Genomic DNA, 24,090 nt, shown 5'->3' on the forward strand with positions numbered 1-24,090 from the left:
AGGGCCACCACGGAGGGTTACAGGTTGTATACTACACTAATCTAGGGCATCCCATTTGCATCAAGCGTTTTTTAGTGTTAGCCTGTCCCCAAGACTATAGCTCATAACACATTACAGTTGACTGTCTTTAATATATTATTACACAGACAAGAGCTTGTGACAAACTCTTAACAAAAAGTTTTGATTAATTTTTGCTGAAAGATATTTACTAATGAACTCCTATCTACACACAGTGAGAGGGCAGACTGATTTTGCCCTTTTGAAGTTTGAAGGAAGATGGGAAAAAAGGAGCAGAAAATAAACCTGTAACCAGGCATCAGAAAACTACAGCTTGAAGGCCAAATCCAGGTTTTTCCATTTTTTTAAATGGAAAAATCAAAAAGAGGCCAAGTGCGATGGCTCACCCCTGTAATACCGGCACTTTGGGAGGCCAAAGCAGGAGGATCACTTGAGGTCAGGAGTTCGAGACCAGCCTGGCCAACATGGTGAAACCCTGTCTATACTAAAAATACAAAAATTAGCTGGGCATGGTGGGGCGCCTGTAATGCCAGCCACTCGGGCAGCTGACACATAAGAATCACTTGAACTCGGAGGGCAGAGGTAGCAGTGAGCTCAGATTGCACCACTGCACTCCAGCCTGGGTGACAGAGGGAGACTCCATCTCAAAAAAGGTCAAAACTGTATTTATAATGAACACTAAAATATGTATACATTTTAGTTAACATGCATTAAACTGTAACAAGTCTTCTGGTAATTAGAGCTTTCATGTGATGCTCCCCAAACTGTATTAGATAGATGCTAAAATTATAAATTAAAAATTTGGGCCAAGTTTTTGCCATACCCTGGACTCAATTTAGCACCCAAAAAAAAAAAAAAAAAAAAGAATGTTAGATTTTTCAATTAATGGAGTTGGAAAACCTAACAAGTTACCTAGAAAAAAATTAATTGAATTATTAACATGTCTTTCACCAAAGTAAATTCCAGGTAGAACATATATTTTCATACGAAAACTCTGCATAAATGAAGTTGAAAGCTCAGTAAGGAGAAAAAAATTCTTTATGAAAGAAGAAAAAAGGGGTCTACATGCCAAACAGAGATAATAACATTAATGTTGTTTTTATAAGCAATTGATAAAATGAACCAAGTAGAAAAATGAGGAAGGACAACTAATAGGAAATATAAAGATGGTCAATAAATATGCCAAACAAAATGGCAACTCACTGATTAAAAAAAAAAGTCAAGACAGTTGGATATTCGTTTTCAACCGTAAAATTATCAGAATTCATAATTCCTATTGATGGTATGGGATGGGGAAGTGGGCAAATTCACATCCTGCTTATGGAGGTATAAATTAATTCAGTTCTTTTGAAGTCCATTTGGGAACTTGTTGTAATTGCAAAAAGTGCAAAGCCTTAGACTAGCAAATCTATTCTAGGAAAGAATATTCTAAAGAGACAAAGAAGCAATTATATATAAACAAGGGTACTCACTGTAAAGTTGTTTATATTAGCTGAAAACTGAAAAAAATGTAAAGGTATCTAAACAAATAAACATTTAAATCAAACAATTCCCAGTTTATTAATTAATTTGAAACACCTATATTTCAAAAAGTAACTTCTATCTTCTTTCAGACCTAGCTCCTGGAGGTGCGGATGATTGGCTCTATGATTTGGGCATCAAATACTCGTTTACAATTGAACTTCGAGATAAGGGCAGATACGGATTCTTGCTACCAGAGCGTTACATCAAACCCACTTGTAGAGAGGCTTTTGCCGCAGTCACTAAAATAGCTTGGCATGTCATTAGGAATGTTTAATGCTCTTGATGTCGTCATTCTGCATTTGTATTTTAATTTACTGATTCCAGCAAGACCAAATCATTGTACCAGATTATTTTTAAGTTTTATCCGTTGTTTTGATAAAAGATTTTCGTATTCCTTGGTTTTGTCAGAGAACATAATAAGTGCTACCTTGACATTAAGGCAGACAACGGTTCACGTCTTTTACCTTTTAAAAAAAATTGTAAAAGTCTAGCTACTGACATTTTCTTTTATTTCCGACGTTTGACTAGCCATCTCAAGCAAGTTTAATAACTAGTTTCATGCCAATCATTGGATCCTACTCAACAAAAGGAAGAGTGGTCAGAAGTACATTAAAGATTTCTGCTCCAAGTTTTCAATAAATTTTCTGCTTGCGCTTTTAGAAATACAACCACGCATTCCGTTTGTTCCACAGTATTTAGGCGATGGATGGTCCAGAAAGAAGGGGGAGTGTCAAAAACGACAAACATCGCCTCTCATTCCAGCTCTGCTGCTCAATAAACACTGTTGAACGAATGAATGAATGGCTCCAGTTACTTTCAACAACAAATGCGGCATTTTGCGCTTTTACAACAGCTGTTGATAGTAACGAATTATGTAATAAAAAGAGAAAGCTCTCTTACATTTACTTTGAAAAGGTAATTTTAGTTCTCCCTGGCTCCCAGTTTCCTCTCGCAGGATCTCTCACAGAGTACAGATTTGCTGATTTCCAGGGCCGGCCGCACTCTCACTCCTTGCAGGGGACTTTACGCCCAGAGGGCGTGTCCACGGAGGACGGTGTCTGCGCACTGACGACTAATCTTACGGCCGGAAGCTGCCGGGGTCTATAGAGGAACAGGGCAAACCTCTGACTTCCGGCGGCGTTTTGAGGCGGTCCTTCTAGCGGCCTCATAGTGTTTTTGTTGCCTTTTCTTACTCTACAATAGCTTCGTTATCTTTCTTCCTACGACCCAGTTTCGCTTTACCCTGGCGAGGCGGCGGACGGGTTCTGCTTCTCAGCCGTCCCGGGGGCCCCTCGCTAGCCGAGGGCCGGTTCCCGGGAACCGCACGCGCACCGCTTTCTCCTCGTCGTCGTCCTCCTGGTTCCAGGCGCGGGGACAGAGAGTCGCCTCCCCCGCTCCTCGGAGCGGCGGCGGCGGTGGTGCCTCCGGACTGCACTTGCGAAGAGAGCTTGGGGAGGAGGTAAGTGTTCAGCGAATTGGCGTGGGTATCTGGAGAAAGGCGTTGGGCGGACCCGGAAAGTGGAGGCCCGGGTTACCCCCCATCTTCGCTTGAGTCACTGAGATTTTTAGCTTTCATTGAGCATCCCACCCTTAACTCTGCAGTACCTCCCTGTGCTCAGACATAATTTCTCGCTGTGGTTATGATTCTGGCATTTGTCTAAGGAAGATAGGCAGACTCCGACGATAGGCTGTGCCCTTCATTACCATTTGATGTAAGCACGGGAACCCTTGTATGGTATTCGTATTTGTATGCGATAGAAGGGTGCAGCAATTTGGGCTTAGATTTAGAATCTCCCTCTATACGCGTCCCAGACCTGTTAGAGAAAAACATCTTGTGATTGGTCTTGTTTTTTTCTCAGCAGTGATAACGATTTAGGTCCTGGGAATTGAGTGGTACTTTATCTTCACATGCTGTAGGTAGTTGGTTTTGGCAACTGTCAAAAACGGGGGAAAGTGGAATGAAAGGAGAGAGTCTATTTGCCAATTTCTGTATGATAGGTTAATGCAACTTACGTGGTTTGAAAATTATTCAGAGTTAATAGTACTTGAATGATAATTGGTAAAATCTTGTTTGTGGAGGGTAGAGTCTTAAGGTACTTGGCTCTACTCTGGGGCTTTCAGGTAATTCGAACTACTTTGAAAGTTATGGGAGTATGAAGTCTTAAGGTTTTTGGATTTTTAAAGAATTAGTTTAAGAAGTTTGGAAAATATCTTTACACCTCTAGTTTTCAAAGTCCGCGGTACTGTTAGAGAATAAATTCTTAATGCAGTTCAGTCTATGAGTATGTGGTGCCAGTTAGCGGGGTGTAGTTCTGTAACATTTGAAATTATTGGCTTTAGTACCTAAGCGACAATATGTTGGAGCGTATCGTGAATACAATCTATAGATTTTCAAATAATTTCTAATTTTTAATGAACTATTTAGATTATAACATGACAGTTTCAACTAGAGACTTAACAAAGCTGATGCAAGTTTGTAACAATTTGTGACTTTAAAAATACTGCGCTGTGAAACTAAGGCTTTCACTGTGTGCATCTAGTAGGATTCAATTTTATCAAATTGTATGTCTCTTACTGGCTCCCTGATTACTGGTCATTCGAAATGGACATTGCGTATTTTGAGATTTGCAAGCTTATATGATTTTCATATTTGTAATATGAATTAACATACTAAAATCCAGCAAGTGGATGGTATCATAACATCTATACAAATTAATAAAATTGTAATGTCATCAGTGTTTATTTTTAATATGCATTGGCATTTGCATAGAGGAAAAACATTGTTTGACTTACATTTACTTAGTGAATTAGTTTTCAGTGGATGTTAGTCTTCCTCACCTCCTCATCTCTCCCAACTCCATCTTGCATCTCCTATAGACGTGGAGCTATAGTAGTAGTTGAAACATTAACTGCCGTTGATATAGAAAGAGTCTTTTATTCTTTTGTGTGTGTGTGCATTTTTGTATGTTGCAGTCCTTTTTACTTCACTTGAGAGTAGCTACCAGCATGGGATGTTCTCTGTGCAGTCTTTTTAACAAATTATTTTTTCTGCACAGTACTGCAGTGTTGCTTCACTAATTCCTATGTAGTCAGCTTAATTCTGTCAATTGTGTTTGGAATTTAGTTTGGAATTGTTTTAGTATTAATTTATGGAAGCAATCTGAAAGTTTGTTGTAGAAAGTTCTTTTTAAAATGTTTTCTCAAACTATGCATCAGATAAACTTAACTTTTTTCTTTCTAAAATTATGAAGTATAAATGTGAAGATACCTTATTTTTAGTATCACCTTTTTAATCTTAGAAATTCAGAGTATAGGGATTTATCCTACCAGTTAGTACATTAATGTAGTTTCAATTGCCTAATTATTTGAAAATTTTCTAATATTATGTCACTACTCATCCAGATTAAAGTGTTATGTTTTCACTTAGGCTTCCAGAAGATGAGACCTGAAAAAGATAGTTATGGATTGAAGTGAAGATACTAGAAGGGATATGTGTTTACTGACAAGATTTTCATAATTGAGCTTCTGGAATCATTATTCAAAAAGAGTCTGTCTTGTATGCTTCTCCTTTCTCAGCCATAGTTATAACGTGAACCTCTGAGTACAGTGTAATATTGTAGGTTTCCTAGGGCAAGGAAGCAGTTCCCATTTAAGACCCTCCTTTGTTGTGTCTTTATTAATAGACTCAAACTTTGTGTCCTGGATTTTCCTTTTCTTTTTCCATTTTCTTTTTTAATAAAAAGAGATGATAGAAGACTTCAGATATTCATTTACTCTGCAAATGGAGAGGAGAAATAGGAAAATAAAGGAATAGATTTTCATTAGTGCCGCTCTATCTTTGATAATTCTCCTGTTTGGGAAAGACTTCATGATATGGGTTGCAGTGTGACGGCAACTTAAACCAAAAACAAAAATGGAGGAAAACCTTCATAGAAGAGTAAATTAGTAAGTTATTGGTATGACCTAGATTTATATTCTCTATAATAGGACTTTAGTGTTTACATTTTTATCTTATTGTTTCTAATTTTTCTCATATACTTTGAAGCATTTACTTCTCGTTGAAGCCTGTTCAGATATAATTTGAAAAAGCTTTCCCCCTCCTTAAATTCTACATTTTAACTGTTGTGGTGTTCATTTTTCTATATGGGCCCAAAGTTTTAAATAGGATTGAAAATTCTAATTGTCACCCTAGTTGGTAATGTGTAGTTTTAATATATGAAAAAGGTTATGTTTTTCTGTTGTATTGTAGATATTGTGTATATTTTTAGACAAATGGGATTTTTAAAGTTATAAATTGTGTTCTTTGCAAGTATAAAGCATTTTGTTTATCCAAACTCTTGAATGTCATTAGTAATACTTAAGTAACATTTTATTGTTGACTACAGATGGAAGTTTTTACATGGATGATCAGAAGAATTCTTTCAGCTAGAAATCTTCAGTTCCTACTTTTTTCCTTTTTGCACCAGATGTTTTACACACACACGTATATACCACATTAATGAACATTTTAAAGAATATATGTGTGTGTGTATTATTGTTATTGTTTTTTTTTTTTTGAGACGGAGTTTCACTCATGTTACCCAGGCTGGAGTGCAGTGGCGCGATCTCGGTTCACCGCAACCTCCGCCTCCTGGGTTCAGGCAATTCTCCTGCCTCAGCCTGCTGAGTAGCTGGGATTACAGGCACGTGCCACCATGCTCAGCTAATTTTTTGTATTTTTAGTAGAGACAGGGTTTCACCATGTTGACCAGGATGGTCTCGATCTCTTGACCTCGTGATCCACCCGCCTTGGCCTCCCAAAGTGCTGGGATTACAGGCTTGAGCCACCGCGCCCGGCCTATTGTTATTGTTAATATTATTGTTTTAAATTTTCTGTCCAGGACCTTGCTGTAACCCAGACCTTGTACTCAGTTGCAGTGCTACTTTAGGGCGAAGGCTAATACTCTAGGACTCTGAGAAAAATGAGAATACATCTTTACTTAATTTCATTTCTTCCCTAAATTGGAAGACTCAGTACAGTAGTAGTTAGAAGTGAAATTCCTGGGATAATTACTATGTAGGTGAATCTTGAATAGTTCTTGATGTCACCTGTAAAAGCAGTTTTGTCTCTGTGGAAAGAATATGGGGGTGGGGTGAGGGAGGTGAGGAGGTGGATCATTAGTCTTCACTTGATTGTCTTTCAAAGAAATCAAAACCCTTGAAATCTTCAAAGTTTGTATTAGGGGTCTAGGATTGGAGAGGAGCTCTCAGACCAGCAAAGCAATAGGTCAGGGGAGGAGAGTAGTGCTGAATTAAGCAACAGAGGACAGAGCAGGAAAAGAAACTATAGAGTTAATGCCTGGAGACCTCAGAAAAACAAGAAAGGAGATGGTAGGTGACCAATGTTTTAAGTATAATAAGTATGATAATAAGTAGCTTGTTGTCCTAACTAGAAACCATTACCATCGAAATTTTTGAAGGAGGCCGTGCTGGGAGTGGAGGCTTGTTGGGGGGAGTGGAGGCTTGTTGGGGGGAGTGGAGATGTTGGGGACAGAACTAACTCATTCCCAATGACAGTGGAGGGAAAAGTAAAAAAAATTAGTGTTAGTCCACTTGAGGCAGTGTGGTAGGATGGTATGCCTGTTTTCTAAGTTATAGATAACTAGCAAATAAGGAAATTTTGGAGCCTATTCAATTTTGTGTATTAAGAAATGTTTTTTTAAAAAATTATGGTTAAGGATTATACTGTATATTATATATTAATATTTATAGCAATATATAATGAAACTTTATGTTTTTCTCAAACTTTTCTTATATATTGTATGATGCATTTACTTCTTATTGAATCATGCTTGCATGTATATTGTAAAAAAAGTGTTTTTCTCAGTTAAAGCTCCACATATTCTAGATCTTTCCTAGCTCCACTTCTCTTAGCTTTCAGTTTTTTATGCTCAGTAAATCAAATGGACATAGGAAATTTTAGCAGCTTTTCCTCCATATGTTCACATTTTGACTGAGAATGAGTCTAAAAAAATTAAATCAGAGATTATGTTATAATGCTAACACAGTATGTAGAATTGGTGTATAGTTCCTTACCTGGAGAACAATTATTATGTAAGTGACTTTGTGTTGCAGCAAATTATTGTTTATGTGATGCTCTCCACTGATTCTTAAATTTATAATTACTGTAAAGTGATTCTCTAACTTCTTAAAATCACTAAAAATTAATTGCAATTGTATAAAAAGAATTATTACATTTCATATTAATGAGTAAGAATACAGATTTTCCAATTTAAAACCAACCAACCTTCCTCCCTCCCTCCTTTCTTTCCTTCCTTCCATCTTGCTTTGTCACCAGGCTAGAGTGCAGTGGTGCAATCTCGGCTCAGTGCAACCTCCACCTCCTGGGTTCAAGTGATTCTCCTGCCTCAGCCTCCCTAGTAGCTTGGGACTACAGGCTTGTGCCACCATGCCCAGCTAATTGTATTTTTAGTAGAGACTGGGTTTCACCGTGTTGCCCAGAATGGTCTTGATCTCTTGACCCTGTGATCCTCCCACCTCGACCTCCCAAAGTGCTGGGATTACAGGTGTGCACCTCCGTACCTGGCAAGCCACCATATATTATTTCATATTTTCCTTCCTTGATGCACCATCTTTTATTTATCTAATGTTGTTCTTATTCTTTGGATTCTTTTAAAAATGTGACCTGAAGTACCTCGTAGAACCAAACATTGTTTATACTTTTTTGTTGCTGTATTAGGTAATTTCAGTTAGGTACTACCATGATTTAATTTTCTTTAAAGTGACATGTTTTTACTTTGAAACCACAGTAAAGAATGTTTATGATCTTTATAGAGACCAAATGAAACTTTTAGCTGCTATCATTCATTCTAGTAACTTTTGATGATTGATAAGATTTCAAGTAATATTTAGTTTGTATAAAGCAAGATATAGAATGGTGCTTTTTTTTCCTTTCCCTTATGAGGCAGTTTCTACCCTCTTCCCATAGGAGAGTATGCTCTGGGTTGTATCTTCGTCTAGAATTCAAAATTATTTTATAATGTATATTATAGTATCATTATCTGATACTTGCATCTCTAGTTCAGTTACCCAGTTATGTCACTGGATTAGATTTTTATTATGGTTTCAGTTTTTGAATGTTATATTTTTTAAAAAATATTTTTATGTTTTCATTAAATCCAACAGAGCTTAAAGGTAAAATAAAATTAAAATATTTTTATAATTTGTCTTTTTTCTTATTACTAATAATGGTAAAATAGTCTGTTAATTACTTTTAACACCTTTGAATTTTATGTCAGTGTAGTATAGATTATAGAAACACCTTGACTTTTTCTAGTTCTACAATCTGCCCTGTTTTGAAAGTTGTCTTTAGCGACATTGGGTTTTGTTTTTGTGTTACTGGAAAATAAATAAGCTTGATCAAATTCCTTTGATCTCTTTAAGGCAGAGAAAATATTAAAATATCATTCATTTTTCTCCAACCTGATTTTTGAAACATAACTACTATTGTCACTTAAACTTATGAAATATAATTTCTGGTATCAAAATTTTCACCCAGTTTTGTTTTCCAATTTTCTGTAGCATAACTCTTCTTCATTTAACCAGTTGATGGTTAACAACTTTTTATTAGAGGTTAGAGTTACTAAATTTTGAAGCAATTTTTGTAAGTAACTTATAAAGTAAAGATTTTGTACTATGTCTTCTGAGGTTGAATGTGCTATGAAAACTTCACTGTGTGAGTAGGATCATATTTGTTCACTCTGCAGAACAGGTACAATTCTAGCCAACAGATTTCACAGCTGTTATCAATTCACCAGTGAGACATGCGTTAGAAGATACCTTATCTCTGTTTACCTGTGACCTCTCCTATGCGTTTTTTATCTCCCAAGGAAAATGCCCTGTAATTTTACACTGTTACCTATAGTTTTATCTACTTGTAAGTTGTGGGCTCAGTTATTTAAAACTGAAGAATTTGACAGTTTTGCCTCTTTCTTTTTTGGTTAAAGTAGTACAAAATGTCAAAAATTAGAAGGAAGGTTACAGTGGAAAATACCAAGACCATATCTGATAGCACATCCCGAAGACCCAGTGTATTTGAGAGGCTTGGACCCAGCACTGGCAGTACACCAGAGGTGAGTTGTCACTAGTATAGTCACAGGGGTTCTCTTAGAATTCTATTATTGAAATGCTTATTTGTATCATAGAGGTGAACAGGTCGTTTTATTGTAGGAATGTTGGTTCAGTAATTTTTTCAAAGGTAAGGTTTATGGGCTTTTCATATTTTTTTCCTGAAGTTTTTATTATTTGGGGAGTAATAGCTCACAGGTTAGAGGGAATTTTGATAGCATTTGTTTTAATTTTGTCCCACTAGCATTTTTTTTTCCAGAACTCAATGTGAAATTTACATAGTAATATCTGTCTCTTAGACACAGTGCCGTAACTGGCTGAAGACTGGCAACTGCCTCTATGGAAACACGTGTAGATTCGTACATGGCCCTTCACCTCGTGGTAAAGGTTATAGCAGCAATTATAGAAGGTAAACTGAGAAATTTGAATTGTTTATGTACTATTAGAAGATGGCTATTGTAATTTATCGAGTATAAAAATCTGAAATACAACCATACATTTGGTCAGATTTTCTGTATTGGTGGTAGTCTTACCAGTAATCAAAGATTGACAAGATCTTTTTGTTTTTATTTTCAAGATTAATAAATTGTCTGCTTTAAAATTAACTTATTCAGTATTTACTTGTTATGATAATAGATCTTTTTGTAATATGTGTATTACTTTTTTTCCCCAAATTATGTATTAAATTGATGCTTAAGACAGCAGAATTTCATGGTGTCTGAATTTCTTTTTAGTGAGGCTAGACTATTTTTAACTCTTAAAATAGTAAAATTAAAATTTGGTATGATTTTAGTTGTTTTAGATGTTCTGAATTTGAATTTTGTACAAATTCCGTAGGTTAAAATGCATTTACTAAATCCCTTGTCACAGAGTGTTAATGTCAATGAAAATACATATTATATGTGGATAAATGTACTCCATCTTTCAAACATCATTTTGCCTGTAGCCTTGGCTAGATTAAACTTGCTTAATAAAGACCTTTTATTTTTCTTTTTGTCCCTCATGATGATTCTTTTATGGTGTTTAAAGATGTAATATATATAAAATTTGTCACAAAAACAGTTTTAACTTGATTGGTAAACAAATAATTTACATAGTTCCAAAATTGGTTATGCTGATTGTTTTGGCTATAGCATAGAAACACTAAAAACTGAACATTAGCAACTGGAGATTTTTTTTTTCTTTTTATTAGTTGGGGTGACTTTTTTGGGGGGTAGTGTATGGGTAGATTTTATTTAGTAGAATTTAAAATTCAAACCCTCAACATTAGCCAACTTCTTTTCACATAACCATTGTATATTTTAGTTTATTTGTGATTCTGCATACTGTTTTATTTGTATTTACATTGTCATTTGTCACTTCTGTTAATGTGAGAAAATTAGTGTTATTGATATGCATATATACATGTGGATACTTACATGGTGAAACTATTTCCATAATTTTAATGTTTTGCTTACATTAATACTACACTTTTAATATTTTTTTGTTGTTTGTTTGTTTGTTTGTTTGTTTTTTTGGGATGGAGTTTCGCTCTTGTTACCCAGGCTGGAGTGCAATGGCGCGATCTCGGCTCACCGCAACCTCTGCCTCCTGGGTTCAGGCAATTCTCCTGCCTCAGCCTCCTGAGTAGCTGAGATTACAGGCACGTGCCACCATGCCCAGCTGATATTTTGTATTTTTAGTAGAGACGGGGTTTCACCATGTTGACCAGGATGGTCTCGATCTCTTGATCTCATGATCCACCCGCCTCGGCCTCCCAAAGTGCTGGGATTACAGGCTTGAGCCACCGCGCCCGGCCCCACTTTTAATATTTTTTAAATTCATCTTTGAAATTTATTAGTTGACTCAATTTTTATTTAAGAAATAATTTTGAGAAAAATGGTCAGAGAAATTTGTCTATAATGGGAAAAAATATCATTACTAGACTTAGAATAAAGGATATTTATTATAATTTTGCTATTTTGTGTGTGTTTTTCTATCTGATAACTTCTTTTGTATTTGTGCATTTTTTTTTTTGTAGGGAGGAAAAATATATTTCATAATGTGAGTTAAAGATGAGAAGAAAAGCAATGTATTTTACAAGATGCTCACTTATATGCTTATATACAAGACTTAAGTAATTTGTTGAGAATTTGCTGTGTGTAGAACATTCACTCTGTTGGGTGCTGTTTAGGATAGAAACAAGTTCATAATAAACTGTTTTATTACATAATATAAAAGAAACCAGGACACACAGGATTTTACATGTACATCATAATCATAATTTAAAGCACTTAAGTACTGGTTCTTAAAAAGAGGTTCCAGTTTCAAGTTTAGCTTTAACTGTTAAAACATTTAATATACATCTATTAAATGTGCATGTAAACATTAATGAGATCCTTTAAAGTGAATTAACTCAAATAATTTCTTCACTAACCTTATGGTTTATATTCATAAAATCAAGGAATTGATTTGATTGATCAGTGGCTGCTTGAAATAGATGTGAATATTTATGTAAGTTGTTAATATCTTTTTTATAGACTACTTTTTTTGTAGTCAAAGAGGAACAGAGCATTTTTTAACTTCTTTTGCCTTCTTTTAAAGGTGTTTTAGAAATAGTCTTTAAAGGCAAGTTGTTTTCTGTCTCTCCTTTATTTTTTCCAACTGATAGTGAAAATAATTGCATAGCCATATGCTGTCAAATTCCTAGCATAAATAATAAAGCCTTACCACTGCTGAGTATAAATATGTGTTTTTCTTTCAATTAAAATTTGCAACAGAATTTGAAAATCACTGTTGTGAAATTTTGCTTTGACTCATTTTGTCTTTATTCTGAAATAAATTAAAATTTAAGAAAAATCATAAAGCTCCTATATTTGCTTTAATTCTGAAGTTATATAAAGTATTTTCTCAGTTGTTGACGTTGCATACAACCACATGTATGTATATAGAAGAAACTTATTTCTTGTAATATCTTCATATATCTTGCATGTGTATTTGATAATGCTGCTACCTCTAGATTAATTTTGCAACTTTATAGTTTAAAACTTTGTGTTAGTATTATGTTTGACTTCCACATGTAACTAATATATTTATATAATTAATAGGAAAACAAGTCAAGTTATTAGTTCCTTTTTCTCAGTTCACATGTAATTCCTTGTTCATGTCACCAGTACCTGCCACTTCGCGGAATTTTAACATACATTTTTATTGTTAGTGGGAGAAAAACTGTAAGTGTTGCTTATGTTTTGCATATCATATTTCAGGTGAAATGATTTTTCAGAAATTTAGGAGTCAGGGCCAGAAAAAGTATATTGAAATTTGTGAGGTTATTTCTGTAAATACGTCTATAGAAAATGTTATTAATATATAAACATAGATTTTTGTTGTTTTGTTTCTTTTTTTTTTTTTGTTGTTGTTGTTGTTGTTTTGGTTCAAAGGTCACCAGAAAGACCTACAGGGGATCTTCGAGAAAGAATGAAGAACAAGCGCCAAGACGTGGACACTGAGTCCCAGAAACGAAATACAGAGGAGTCATCCTCGCCTGTTAGGGTAGGATTGAATTTCCCAAAACAAAGTTAAACTTTAATAGTGATTTGTTCATTTAAGTTTCATTTTAAATATTATTTGTGTGCTAAATATATGGTAAATGTGATGTTCTATATGATAATATAATTTAGAGGAAAATTTAATGTAATTGAAGGGAAAACTGGTTCAGTTCTTTATGGTAGTTAAGATGAAAGGGATTGCTTGGTAGAACTCAAACTGAACTTAGTAGGGATTTTGTACCTTGTTGGGGATCATGAGTATCTTTTAGTTTTCAGAATTCAACCAGCTATCACATCTGCTTCCAAGAAAGATTGAAGCGGCTTGCAGTAGAATATTTACAAATTAAAACAATGAAAGAAAAACACATGGGGTTAACAAACTGAACTAAAAAGTTGAGGTAAAAGAAAGCACATATGACCACAGATTTTAGCTGTGAGTTTGTTGGCAGCGAAGTCAAGAGAAATAAAATTTATAATGTAGTTCATTGAATAAAAGAAAACATAAGTGTTTGTCAGAAATGGAAATCTTTCCCAGAGCTAATTTTTTTCTAGAAATTCATACCATATTTCACATACCATACAATTCACTCATTAAAAGTGGTTTTTAGTATATTATTCGAGTTGTGAAACCATTACCATGGTCAATTTTAGAATATTTTCATTGTTCCATAAGGAAACCCCAAACTTTTCAGCAGTCACCCTTCTAGCCACCAGCGCTAGGCAACCAGTAAATTCTCTTTCTCTCTCTATAGATTTGCCTATATATATCATATAAATAGAATAATAAAATAAGTGATCTTCTGTGACTAGCTTCTTTCATTTAGTGTAGTTTTTAATGGTTCATAAAAGAGTATAGGATGCATCAGTATTTTATTCCTTATTTTTGTCAGATAATATTACATTGGATTGGTAATATCAACATTTTGTTTATCCACTATTTGGTGATGGATATTTGGGCTTTTTCTGCTTTTTGACTCTTGTGTACAATGCTGCTATTAACATTTATATACAAGTTTTTGTATGGATGTTTTTATTTCTATTGGGTTTATATTGAGGGGTGGAATTGCCAATTTCTACAGTAACTGTATGTTTAACCTTTTGAGGAACTGCTAGACTTTCATTAAGTGGCTGTATTATTTTATATTTTTGACAGTATCTGAAAGCTCCAGTTTCTGCACATCATCGCCAACACTTTTGTTTATCTGACTTTTTGAATAGCCATCCTGGTGGTTGTGTAACGATAATGTAATTGCAGTTTTGATTTGCATTTTGGATTGTAATGATGTTGAGCATCTTTTTGTGTACTTGTTGGCTGTTTGTATATTTTCTTTGGAAATCCTTTGCCCATTTAAAAAATTGAGTTATCTTTTTATTATTGAGTTATAAGTGTTCTCTTTATTTTGGATACAAGTCCCTTATTTGTACATATATAACTTGCAGATATTTTCTCCCATTCTGTATGTTGTCATCACATTCTTGATGGTATCCTTTAAAGCATGCACATTTTTAATTTGATGAAATCCAATTTATCTGTTTTTGTTTTTGTCGTTATTGTTGCTTGTTTGTGCTTTTGGTGCCATCTAAGAAACTATTATTTAATCCAGGGTCACAAAGATTTACGTCTATGTTTTCTTTGAAGAATTTTATAGTTTTAGCTCTTATATTTAAGTCTTTGATACATTTTGAGCTAATTTTTATTTATGATGTGGTAAAGGTTCAGCCTTATTTTGCACGTGGATATCCAGTTGTCCTATAATATAGTCTTTTTATGAAAGTTACCGAATTATATAAGCAACAATTTCTTTGATCCTTTAAGGTATGTAGAAGCTTTCTATGGCTGTTTTTGACCCATGATAAAAAAACCCTGACAGTATTATAATTTTTAAACTTATTTCTTGTAATATAGTTTTAAGTGTGTAGTTTTCTAATGTCTAATGTGATGTAGTAATACAGTCTTAAAAATCTCAAATAGTTCTCAGCTGGAGGTTTTTATTAAAATTCCTTTTGAGGGAAGATCTTTTTCAAAATACACATGCCAATATTCCACCCCTCATCTACTGAATCAGAATTTCCGGGTTGGGGCTAAGCATGTATATTACATTTTGAAATAACCTATTGATTCAAAATAAGATAACCTCAGTGGCTTTCTGGTAAATGTACAACTACTCTGAAAAAGAAAGCCATACTTTGTAGGATTTGCCAGTTCTTTGATGTAAATACTCCCACCGTGGTCGATTTCAAGGTTTTACATCACTGACAGATGCATAGTTGGGAAGAGATGCTAAGTGACATTATATACAGTGATCCCATTATGTATATTATAAACACACACACAAAATGTAAATAACCTCAGGAATAAAATGTACTATGAGTTCTGAGTAATTATTACCTTTGTTTTTAATACTTTATTTGCTTAATCATGGCTGTGTTTAACAGTGGCTTCCAGAATTTCTAAAAATTTAAATCAGTTTTTATAAGTCAGTACAGGCAAACTCTGGCCTACTACTAGATGAATTGTTATTAGTGTAAGGAGCAAACATCTGGAATCCATATTCAGAGCATATTACTTTAGGAATTGTTAAACTCTGCTTGTCTTCTTATCTGTAAAATGGAAATGTTGGCTGTCAGTGTTGCTGTGAAGAAAATACATGTGAAAAACATAACGTGATTTACTATTCCATGATAACTGCATAATAAATGGTATATACTGGTATTGAAATGGCGCTTAGCTTTTTCTCACTAATAGAAATTGTCTTTAGGCTCTTATAGAAAGCGAACATCAGCCTTGGAGATTTAGGTTGTTGACAGATACTTAAATGTAAGTGTGTTGTTTATCATAAAGATGTTTATGTTCATTAAATAAAGTTAGGACAACAAAGTTGGCATTTTGTTAAGAAATTTAAAGCCCTATTCTTGCTTTCCTTAGATGAGAAAGTCGTCAAAGTCACTAAGCATCATTTATAACTAAGGGCTAGAATTACAGGGTTCAATAGCGATCAGGTTTTAGGTAATACACTATCTAAACTTAAACAGAGCTGTTAATAAGCTAGGACACCAGGGTATTAATTATCATTATTATTATTATTTTTTGAGACGGAGTCTTAACCTGTTGCCCAGGCTGGAGTGCATGGCACGATCTTGGCTCAGTGCAACTTCTACCTCCTGGGTTCAAGCGATTCTCCCGCCTGAGGCTTTGGAGTAGCTGGGACTACAGGCGCGCACCACCACGCCCAATGAATTTGTTGTATCTTTAGTAGAGACGGGGTTTCACCATGTTGGCCAGGCTGGTCTCAAATTCCCAACCTCGTGATTCACCTTCCTCAGCCTCCGAAAGTGCTGGAATTACAGGCATGAGCCACCACAACTGGCTGGTATTAATTATTTTTAGTGTTATGTATGACAGGTAACAGATACTGATCATTGTTATGGTGCATTCCTGCTACAACACGTGTGACTGTTGATCTACACATAATGAATTTCTATAGTAAGATCAGGCTTAGGTTAGGGCAGCTATAGCATAGATTACGTAGGCATAGATAAGATAGAATGGGTATGATTTTCAGCAAATTAGCAGTAATTCCTCTTCTCTGTCACTGATGTCAACTCCAATATGTCTGAATTATGAGGTTGATAACCCCTGATCTTGTGGTGAGACAAATTCATAAATGGATAATTTCTAATTCTATAGCATGCGATAGTATGTCGGAAAGATATGAGGAAAATACACAATGGAGAGACTAAGTAATTACCTGGAGAACCAGGGAACGCTTTAGGGAAAATGACACTTGGGAGTGGGTGTTGAAAGAGTTGGGGTGTCAGAGGGGACGGAAGAAGAGAAAACCAACACAACAACAAGGAGTTTTAAAGGACTAATGTATTTGAGAAACTTGTGAAACTGTGTGCCTAGGTTATAAAAATGATAACATGTAGATGTGAGATGAAGGCTGAAGTAGATTAGGACCAGATTATCAGAGGCCTTGTGTGCCAAACTCAGTTTAGCAGTAGAGAAAAGAGACTTACATGCTGAGATCTGTCTTCTCACTAGTTTACCTCCAGGCCCTGGAAGCAGTAAGTTCACTTACTGAATTAATGGAAAGTGGTTCGATATGCAGACATGATTGAGAACCCCTTCCGGTCTAGGGTCTGTACTGTCCAGTGTGGGTAGTCTGAATTGAGGTGTGCCATAAATATAAAATATATACTGAATTTCAGAGACTTAGTATGAAAAGAAAGCAAAATATCTCATTTTAAAATGTTGATTTTATGTTGGGAAAGCAATAATTTTGGATATACTGGGTTAAATAAAATAATGTTATCAATATTTTAATTTTACTTGTCTCTTTTTTTTTTTTAATCTGACAACAGGAATTGTGAAATTGCCTAAGTGCTTGCATCATGTTTCTGTTAGAAAGGGCTGGTCTAGGTGATGTGAATCAGACTTAATACAGTGGAACTGAAAAGTGAGAGGCTTATTTGAGGTAGAGTCAGTAGGAAATAGTTGCATTTAATCAGTAGAGCTTTTCAAATTCAAATGTAATTGTATTTTCTTTTTGTATGACAGAGACTTGTTATTTTATGGAATTAGAGCACAAAAGATAAGTTAGCTTTGAAAGCAAAATTAAACACCTAAATATAAGAGTCAGGAGGAACAGTCAAGCATTTATTGGTAATGGAGACATAAAGGTGCTTTAGGGCATCCTTGTCTCTTAGAACCTTTGTGGCTGCATTCAACAAAGATGAGATATTTCATCATTGTGGGAAGATACCTAGTTTAGAAGTTAGTAATTCTAACCTGAGTCTTATGTCAGAGCACATGGGCAAGAGCAGTGGTCTTAAGTTTATTTATTGACCTTGTTCTTATTTTCATTTTTTATTGTAAAATACACATAAAGTTTACTAATTGAACAATTTTTTGATGTACAGTTTATTGACATTAAGTATGTTTACACTGTCATTATCAACATTAATTTCCAGAACTTTTTCGTGATGTTTGTTTTTAAAGTGTTAAATTTTTTGTTGTTGTTTGTCCTCTCCTGTATGAAATTAAAACAATTGGGATAGCTGGGTGCAGTGGCTCACGTCTGTAATCCTAGCAATTTGGGAGATTGAGGCGGGCAGATCACTTGAGGCGAGGAGTTTGAGACCAGACTGGCCAACATGGCAAAACCCTGTCTCTACTAAGAATGCAAAAATTAGCCAGGTGTGGTGGCTCATGCCTGTAATCCCAGCTACTTGGGAGGCTGAGGCAGGAGAATTGCTTGAGCCTGGAGGTAGAGGTTGCAGTGGGCTGAGATCATGCCAGCCTGGGCGACAGGGTAAGACTCTGTCTCAAAAAAAAAACCAAACGACAATTGGAATAACATTTTAACTAATGTTAAATTTCTGTTACGTGTTAATAATTTCAACTGTTAAATATTTTTTCTTAACCTGTTATTTTAATAACTTTTTTGGTTCCTGAAAAAGTCGCTTTTAGAGGTTTTTTTTTCCACCTCGAGGTGTTTTTTTTGAGACTTTGGAATGTTGTTCTCTTTCCCTTGACCATTATTTTTTTCAAAGGACCATTCTGTCATTTGTTTGTCTCCTACCCTACCCCAACCTGATTACTTACCTTTAAACAGATAATTTGTTTAGACTTGATGTTTATCCTGAATCTATTTAAGGTGACCACGCTCAAATTACTTTTTCAGACCTCAGTCTCAAGTTGATATATTCAACTTTAAACTTATTTGAGGTGTCTTATATTGAATTGAAAATATATTTCTTTTTTTTTTTTTGAGACGGAGTTTCACTCATGTTACCCAGGCTGGAGTGCAATGGCGTGATCTCGGCTCACCGCAACCTCCGCCTCCTGGGTTCAGGCAATTCTCCTGCCTCAGCCTCCTGAGTAGCTGGGATTACAGGCATGCGCCACCATGCCCAGCTAATTTTTTGTATTTTTAGTAGAGACGGGGTTTCACCATGTTGACCAGGATGGTCTCGATCTCTTGACCTCGTGATCCACCCGCCTCGGCCTCCCAAAGTGCTGGGATTACAGGCTTGAGCCACCGCGCCCGGCCTTGAAAATATATTTCTAATATTGTTTACTGTCTTTGGAAACTGTGTTTCCTACAATGCCCATGTAATTATTAGTTTTGTTTCACAGTTGCCTCCTCAGTTCTCTTATGGCCCCTTCTTCCCCCGCCATCCCCTATCTTGTTCTGTTCTGTTCTTTTTTTTTTTTTTTTTTCTTGACATAGGATATTACTCTCCCTGCCAAGCTAAAATGCAGTGGTGTGAACATGGCTCACTTCAGCCTCCCATCTCCCGGGCTCAAGCAATCCTCCTGCCTCAGCCTCCCAAAATGTTCAGGTTACAGTAGTGAGCCAGTGCACCTGGCCTTCCCTTGTTCTTTTTCTACATCTTGATACTTCTGGCTGAGATGAGGAGAAAAAAATGGCACTGACTGTAGGGGACTGAATAGTACTGTAACTGTTATTATTAGCAGGACTCTTGCAGTGGAGGCCTTTTAAGTTAGAAGGCCTTAACATTGTTGCTAAATATATCTTGAGTAAGTCTCTTGACTTTGTCTATTAACCTGTAAGATAGATGCACCTGCCTGTTTATCACGTTACTATGAGAACCAAGTGAAGAAGTACATAAAAAAATTCTTTGGAAAAAATAAAACATAGTTTTAATGCAAAATAGAAATAGTAGAAAGTCACAAAAGTAAACATTTAGGAAGCTGATCGCTGTAGGGTTAAATAGATCAAATGAGTGTTGTTGATTTATTTCAAAAGAAAAGGCTTAGAGAGAATGTTAAGAGTATAAGATGAGGTAGGTATATCTACCACTTGGTAGAAATTCAGTAATGAATATGTAGTACAGAGATAAATATGGTGATTTTCCAAAATAGATACATATTTTCATTTTATATGGAAAAAACTTTTAAGTTTTAGACTAATGTGATCTGCAAATGTATTCTTTGAAAGCATTAAGAGTTGTTACAGTTGCTATTCCTTGATATAAAACCACTATTTATTATGTGCTCAAATTCTGTCAAGAATTCAGGAAGGGCACAGCGAGGATGTCTTTTTCTCTTGATATGTGGGCCTCAGCTAATGTACTGGAAGCACACAGGCTGGAATCACTTGAAGGTTTATTCACTCACCTGCCTGGCAGTCAATGCTGGCTGTGAGCTAGAGGCCTCTGTTTGTCTCTATGTGGTCTTTTCACTTGGATAGTTTGGGCTTCCCCACGCTGAATTCCAATAACATGTGTCTAAGTATCCTGAGACACATGTGCACAGGCACACACAGCAAGGGAATGAGCATGTGTATGTGCCCTGGTTTCTTTTTGTAGAATGGTATTAGTAACTAAAATCTGGGTATTAGCTGTGTTTGTGCTACTGGGTTATTGTTTCTTTTAGGATCTCTCAGCTAGCAAGGCAAATAAATGTATGTGTGTATACTAACTGGTATATAGAAATATTTCTAGTTAACATCTGTATCTGTTAAGCTAACCATGAGTTTTTACTGATTTCCCTAACTGTAATCCATTTTCACTATTATTATTTTTATGCCCATATGTCCCTTTTTTATAGTTACATAGCATTTCATTGTGTGATTATATGGTACATTATTCAACCAGTCTTCTATTAATGGAGATTAAGGTTATTTCAGTCTTGCCATTAAAAGTAGAGCTACAGGGAGTATATGCAGTTGTTATTTTGTATTTTTGTGCCTGTGTCTTGGGGAAATATAAATCTCTAGAAATAGGATTGCTGTGTCAAAGGGTAGATGCCTATATGATCTTGCTACGTATTGATACTGCACAGAGCCAACTTACTTCAACTTTACTTTGTTAGTATGTGTTTTCAAACTTGACTTTTTCACAGTTTCATAGGGAAAAAATGTTATTTCATCATCGTTTTAATTATGTTTCTCTTATGAGTGAGGCTGGGCATCTTCATGTACTTACAGGTAATTTACTGAATCCCCTGCCCAGTCTCTTTGGGTTTTTTTGGGTCTTTTTCTTCTCTGTTTTAAAAATTCTTTCTTTTAAGGAAAACCTTTTACTTACAATGTCAAGTAAAGTTAATTTTGCTTGTCACTTTTCTGTTTTTTTAAAAAAACACTATAACAGTTTTAGGGTCACAGCAAAAGTTAATGGTAAATACAGAAATTTCCCATGACACTTCCTCCCTCAACATATGCAGAACTTGGACCATGTGCAGATTTTTGTGTGGATGTATGTTTTCAACTTCTTTGGGTAAATAGGAGTGTAATTAATGGATTGTCTGATAAGAATATGTTTACTTTTGTAAAAAAACTGCCATCTCTCTTCTGAAGTGGCTGTGTCATTTTGTATTTTCACCAGCAGTGAATGAGAGTTTCTGTTGCTCCACATCCTGCCAGCATGTAGTGTTGTCAGTGAATTGAATTTTGACTATTCAGATAGGTGTGTAGTGGTATCTCTTTGTTGTTTTACTTTGTATTTCCATATTAGATAAGCTGTTGAGCATCTTTTCATGTACTTATTTGCCATCTGTATATGTTTGGTGAGGTATCTGTTCAGATCTTTCGCCCATTTTAAAAATCAAGTTGTTTTCTTATTATTGAGTTTTAAGAGTTCTTTGTATGTTTTTAATAACAGCGCTTATTGGATATGTCTTCTACATGTGTTTTCCCCAGTCTATGGCTTATTTTTTGATAGTGTTTTCATAGAGTAAAAGCTTTTAATTTTAATAAAGTCCAGTTATTTCTTTCATGGATTATAGTTTGATGATGTGTCCAAGATGTCATTGCCATACCCAAGGTCGTCTAGATACTCTCTTATGTTACTTTCTAGGAGTTTTATTATTTTGTGTCTTACGTTAAGCTCTATGATCCATTTTAAGTTAAATTTTGTGAAGACTGTAAGGCCTATGTCTAGTTTTTTTTTTTTTTTGCATTTGTTTGTCTAGTTGTTTCAGCACTGTTTGTTGAAAAGACTATCCTTTTTTTTTTCATTGAATTGGTTTTGCTTCTTTTTTAAAGATCAGTTGACTATATTTGTGGGAGCCTATTTCTGAGCTCTCTATTATTTTCAACTGATCTATTTGTCGGTTCTTTTGCCTGTACCACACTGTCTTGACTGTTTTAACTTTATAGGAAGTCTTGAAGTCAGGTGGTGTCAATCTCATGACTTTGTTCTTCAGTATTGTTTTGGCTGTTCTGAGTATCCATATAAACTTTAGAATCAGTATGTCAATATCTACAAAGAAACTTGCTGTGTTTTTTTTGGTGGTGATTACATTTACTTTTAATTTGGGAAGAACTGACATCTTGATAGATATGTAGTCTTCTATCCAAGAGCATGGAATAGCTCTTCATTTATTTAGTTCTTTGATTTTTTTAATCAGTTTCCTTATATATGTCTTATACATATTTTGCTAGATTTATCCTTAAGTATTTCATTTTTTGTGTACTGATGAAAATGGTATTGTGTTTTTCCACTTTTGTTGTATATAGGAAAGTGATTGACTTCTGTGTGTATTAAGCTTGTATTCTGCAACCTTGCTATAATCACCGATTAATTCCTGAAATTCTTTTGTTGGTTCTTTCAGAATTTCAACATAGACAATCACGTGTTCTGCAGACACTTTTATTCTCCCTTCTTAATCTGTATTCTTTTTATTTTCCTGTCTTACTGCATTAGATAGAAATTTTAGTATGATGAAAAGGAATAGTGAGAGGAGACATCCTTGCCTTGTTTCTCATGTTAGCAGGAAAACTTCCGATTTTTCACCGTTAGGTATGATGTTAGCTGTAGGACTTTTTGTAGATGATCTTTATCAAGTTGAGGAAATTGGCCTCTGTTTTTAGTTTATCACGAGTTTTTATTATGTCTGAGTGTTGGACTTTATTAAATGATTTTCCTATTGCTATTGATATAATCATGTGAGTTTTCTTTGTTAGTCTCTTGATGTGATGGGTTACTTTAATTTATTTTTGAATGTTTAACCAGCCTTGCATACCTAGGATAAATTTTTCTTGGTTATAGTACATACATTGTTGGATTTGATTTGCTAACTTTTTATTAAGTTTGACTTTTAAAACTATCTGTATTTAATTTGCAAAACATGATGTTTTGATATAAATATACATGATGAAATGATTCCTTTAGTCAAGCAGATTTATATATCCATCATCCTAAATATTTGTTAACCTTTTGATTTGCTAATATTTTTTTATTAGGATTTTGCTATTATTCATGGTGGATATTGGTCTTTAGTTTTTTTGTAATGTCTTTGTCTGGTTTCAGTGTTAGGATAATGCTGACCTCATAGAATGAGTTAAGAAGTAGTCCGTCTCTTATCTCTGAAAAGATTATAGAGAACTGGTATAATTTCTTCCAAAAATATTTGGTAGACTTTAACCTATGAACCATCCAGTGCTTTCTGTTTTGAAAGGTTATTCATTATTGATTCAGTTCTTAAAATAGGTATATACCTATTCAAATTGTTCGTGAGATTTGTAGTGAGATCCTTCGTTTCTGTTATTAGTAATTTATATCTTCTCTCTTTTTTTCTTAATTACCCTGGCTAGAAGCGGATTAACTTTATTGATCTTCTCAAAGAAAATAGCATTTGGTTTTGCTTAGTTTTCTCTATTGAATTTCTGTTTTCAATTTCATTGACTTTTTTATTCTAATTTTTAAGTTTATTTTCTTCTGCTTAGGGTTTAATTTGTTCTTCTTGTTTTCTAAGGTGGAAACTTAAATTAATGATTTTTGGTTGCCTTTTATGCATTCAATGCTATAAATATCTCTTTGGGTACAGCATTCACTGCATCTAACAAATTGTCATAAGTTATATTTTTTTCATTTAGCTTAAAATATTTTGAAATCTCTTTTGCAATTTCTTCTTTGACCTATG

The 24,090-nt window shown here is 34.8% G+C and overlaps 2 protein-coding genes and 2 long non-coding RNA genes across 16 annotated transcripts in view; 2 read left to right on the top strand and 2 right to left on the bottom strand.

Moving 5' to 3' along the window:
* Positions 1–2,335, top strand: part of CPB2 (carboxypeptidase B2) — a 58,482-nt gene extending 56,147 nt beyond the window's left edge. The window contains exon 11 of the mRNA XM_032294719.1: positions 1,632–2,335. Within this exon, the coding sequence (XP_032150610.1) occupies positions 1,632–1,816 (185 nt within the window). The 3' untranslated portion in view covers positions 1,817–2,335. The remainder of the gene's footprint in view (positions 1–1,631) is intronic.
* Positions 1,909–2,579, bottom strand: LOC116562449. Its single transcript, XR_004273942.1, has 2 exons — positions 2,443–2,579; positions 1,909–2,323 (listed from the first exon to the last, which is right to left on the bottom strand). It is a non-coding gene; the product is annotated as an uncharacterized LOC116562449 (long non-coding RNA).
* Positions 2,580–2,652: 73 nt separating this feature from the next.
* ZC3H13 (zinc finger CCCH-type containing 13) overlaps positions 2,653–24,090 on the top strand; it is an 89,373-nt gene continuing 67,935 nt past the window's right edge. For 5 of the 13 annotated variants that reach the window (XM_032294701.1, XM_032294704.1, XM_032294705.1 and 2 more), the window contains exons 1-4: positions 2,653–3,001; positions 9,549–9,674; positions 9,969–10,078; positions 13,089–13,200. In XM_032294701.1, the coding sequence (XP_032150592.1) occupies positions 9,558–9,674; positions 9,969–10,078; positions 13,089–13,200 (339 nt within the window). In that variant the 5' untranslated portion in view covers positions 2,653–3,001; positions 9,549–9,557. Of the gene's footprint in view, positions 3,002–3,401; positions 3,460–9,548; positions 9,675–9,968; positions 10,079–13,088; positions 13,201–24,090 lie in introns of all 13 variants that reach the window. The other 8 variants (XM_032294710.1, XM_032294712.1, XM_032294702.1 and 5 more) reach the window with 6 other exon arrangements.
* LOC116562452 lies at positions 11,025–11,833 on the bottom strand. The gene is made up of 2 exons (XR_004273950.1): positions 11,472–11,833; positions 11,025–11,138 (listed from the first exon to the last, which is right to left on the bottom strand). It is a non-coding gene; the product is annotated as an uncharacterized LOC116562452 (long non-coding RNA).

The sequence above is a fragment of the Sapajus apella genome, unplaced genomic scaffold, assembly GCF_009761245.1.
Source record: "Sapajus apella isolate SASKATOON/1434 unplaced genomic scaffold, GSC_monkey_1.0 scaffold32, whole genome shotgun sequence".
Lineage (NCBI taxonomy): Eukaryota > Metazoa > Chordata > Mammalia > Primates > Cebidae > Sapajus > Sapajus apella.